The following is a 3,233-nucleotide window of genomic DNA, read 5'->3' as shown; positions in this document are numbered from 1 at the left end:
AAACAAACAAAGAAGCAGATACTAATAAACCAAGGATCCGCGTCTGGAAACATTTTGTTTATTTATAGTATGGAAACTAAACTTATATTTTCATTATTTAGATCAAAATATATTTTTTATTTTTCAAATGACACAATATTTTATTGCAATAATTATGAGCATAGTCTTCTTCTTCTATTAAGTATAAATGAATAGTATATGAAATATTTTGTTAAAAGGATTTGGTTGAATGTGGCATTTCTAGTGGTGAATTATAAGCTTGAGCGTAAGTACGGCGTTACGTAAAAAAAAATATATCAGCGACGGCAAAACAACGTCGTCTCTGATATAGGTCGCTAATAACCATTATTCCACTAGTGAAAATCATATCTATATTTTCTTTTGTTGGTCAGTGTCTAAACATAATGAAATTTTAGAAGTCTTCGTTTATATAACCAACCACCAATGACTCTTAAATATTGCAACCTCCATTTCTCATTTACGAGAAAATGATGAATTTTCGTGCTGCATTTGGGATAATAACCATAACCCATTTGTAACATTATGGATTTACAGAGGCCACTATGAGTCTATAGAATTCATGGACTTTTTAAAATCCAAATGAATTATTACCATCATCAAGTTAGAATATATTACGTGGTCCAGTCTATTTAGAGATTGTCCTAACTTGGGATCTAAGATAAATCTTTTATAATTTAAATTATAATTTACAAAAATCTCAATCATAATTATCTTTTAATCTCAATTAATGAAGAGTTTTGAATAATAAAAAAAATACTAGTTTAGTTTAATCAAACTGCCATGTAACATCTAACCATAATTCTTACCAAACAAATTTGTCCCAACCTTTATTACTTTAACATTTGAAACTCTAAAGATATTTAGCAACATATAGAAAACCCATTAGCAACCGCAGGATCAAGTTCAAGAAAAAAAAAAGATCATGTGGTTCAAAAACATATAATCCACATGGCATGATTTCTTCTCTTCCCCACGATATCTTATCGTAGTCCTCAACAGAAGAGATGGAAATTTTTTTGTTGGTTTGTCAAAAGAGTGGGAGAACCAAACACGGCACTATCACCAAGATTAAGGGAATGGTTCAAAACTCAGATAAAGGCTTCAGAAATTTCAGTACGCCAGTGGAGGATTTTGAGCCAACGCTTCTCTCTCTCAGTTCTTCGTGGACGGATTTGCGCCGCCGGACCAGGTAAGAGTATTATCCATCATGGGTTTGTATTTTTATGAAGAAGCTGTTTGAACATGAAATTTATTTAGTGTTTTACAAATAAGGCTCCTAATTTGTTAAACCCTGATTTCTGGAAGATGATGCTCTAGTGAACTGAATTTAGATTAAGAGAGACTTCTTAATCTTGTGAGGTTTCTTCATTGATATAGGATGGATATTTTGATTTGATCATAGAAATGGATATAACTTGTACTTATTAGTGTGGATGATGATCAATTTCATTGCATAATTGACATGGGTTTTCTTTTTCTTTGGGGAAAAACCATAAATTTGGTGAGAAACTAATTGATTTCTTGTATATTTTATGATTATATGTTGTTGTTTGGAAGACAGATTCTAATAATACAAACAACATTTATACCAAATCTTAAACATGTGACCAAACTCTAGGAATGGTATTGAAGGAATGCTTACATGAATATGATTGATATTTCTAGAATATTGTATGTGAAGATTACATTTCAAAGTTCCCAAGTTATTTGCTTGGAATATTCTTTAACATTTCCCATTTGGAAACACTTTATGGAGCTGGGTCTGAGTCTGAGTTTGGATGAGAAAACGTTAACAAATTTATGCACATATGGCTTAGTATGCAAAGGAAATTTATAAGGTTTTCTCGTCCAAAGTCAGATCCAGATACAGAAAGTATTTTCGAGTTGGCCACCAGGGCTTGATGTGCTTATTGATTGATTGTTATTATTGATTGATTTCGTTGTATTATTTGGTCTTTAAAGTCTTTAAGGTGAAAAAATTAGTTTTGCGGTTTATTTCAGATAAAAAAAATGGCATCATTAGACTTTGCAAGAGCAGATCTTGGTCTTATGGTTCTGTATTTGAACAAGGCTGAAGCAAGGGATAAAATATGCAGGGCAATACAATATGGTTCAAAGTTTGTGAGTAATGGTGAGTCAGGAACAGCCCAAAATGTCGAAAAATCAACTAGCATGGCCAGGAAAGTTTTCCGTCTATTCAAGGTTTCTAATTTCTTATAAACATTTTTCTTATATAACAATGATAAACATTGTAATTATGTGATATTTCTTGCAGTTTGTGAATGATTTGCACGGTCTTATAAGCAGAACTTCACCCGACACTCCTCTGTCTCTTGTTTTGCTAGGAAAGGTTCGAAACACATTCTTCGGGTTCTTCCTACTACTACTGCTGTTACTAACTTTGTCTTTTTTCGCAGTCTAAAAATGCTCTCTTGTCGACTTTCTTGTTTCTCGACCAAATTGTCTGGCTTGGCAGGTCAGGTATCTATAAGGTAACCAACCTACCCATGAAGCCAAAAAATTCAACTTTTTTAAACCATATCATTTTAAGAGTGTCGAAAACTCGAAATAACTTTTGGTTTCTGCTTAGAACAAGGAAAGAACAGAGCTACTTGGTAGGATTTCACTTTTCTGCTGGATGGGTTCTTCAATCTGCACCACCTTGGTCGAGGTTTGATTCTTATTTGCATCTTAATTAGTTTCCATATTTGGTTGAAACTAACTTATAATACTCAGATTGGGGAGATTGGAAGGCTATCTAGATCAATTAAGAATTTAGAGAAGGAACTGAAAGATAACAAATACAAGGTTGGTTCTAATTGAGTTATTTGAATAATCTACAAATAACCCGCCATCTTTTCATTCATCATCTCATCAATTGAAGTCATTTCACCCAAATAATCCACTTTTTCATTACCCGAACTGAACAAAGTTAGTATATTTTTTAATGCGATTGAAAAGAACACGCAATACGTGAGCAAACTGGAGCAGTCAGACGAGAGATCATTGGCGCTAGTGAAAGCAGCCATGGATATAGTAGTTGCAGTTGGGCTTCTTCAGTTGGCACCTAAGAAAGTCACTCCTCGTGTAACAGGAGCGTTTGGATTCATCACATCTCTCATTTCGTGTTACCAGGTAATTTACTTTGGCATAAAAATGTCGTAAAACATTAAATTAAAGGAACTAAATTTGATTTTTATGATCAAAACATT

The 3,233-nt window shown here is 33.1% G+C and overlaps 1 protein-coding gene across 1 annotated transcript; it reads left to right on the top strand.

Annotated features, from left to right (window-relative positions):
* The first annotated feature begins 1,062 nt into the window (after window positions 1-1,062).
* LOC124921548 (peroxisomal membrane protein 11D-like) lies at window positions 1,063-3,201 on the top strand. The gene is made up of 7 exons (XM_047462221.1): window positions 1,063-1,210; window positions 2,023-2,223; window positions 2,297-2,371; window positions 2,439-2,513; window positions 2,612-2,692; window positions 2,758-2,829; window positions 2,983-3,201. Exons 2-7 carry the CDS (start codon window positions 2,032-2,034, stop codon window positions 3,184-3,186), a joined length of 699 nt encoding a protein of 232 aa, XP_047318177.1. The 5' UTR covers window positions 1,063-1,210; window positions 2,023-2,031; the 3' UTR covers window positions 3,187-3,201.
* Window positions 3,202-3,233: the final 32 nt, after the last annotated feature.

Source organism: Impatiens glandulifera, chromosome 1, assembly GCF_907164915.1.
Source record: "Impatiens glandulifera chromosome 1, dImpGla2.1, whole genome shotgun sequence".
Lineage (NCBI taxonomy): Eukaryota > Viridiplantae > Streptophyta > Magnoliopsida > Ericales > Balsaminaceae > Impatiens > Impatiens glandulifera.
Note: the sequence above shows the minus strand (reverse complement) of the source record. Positions and strands in the feature narration are given on the sequence as shown.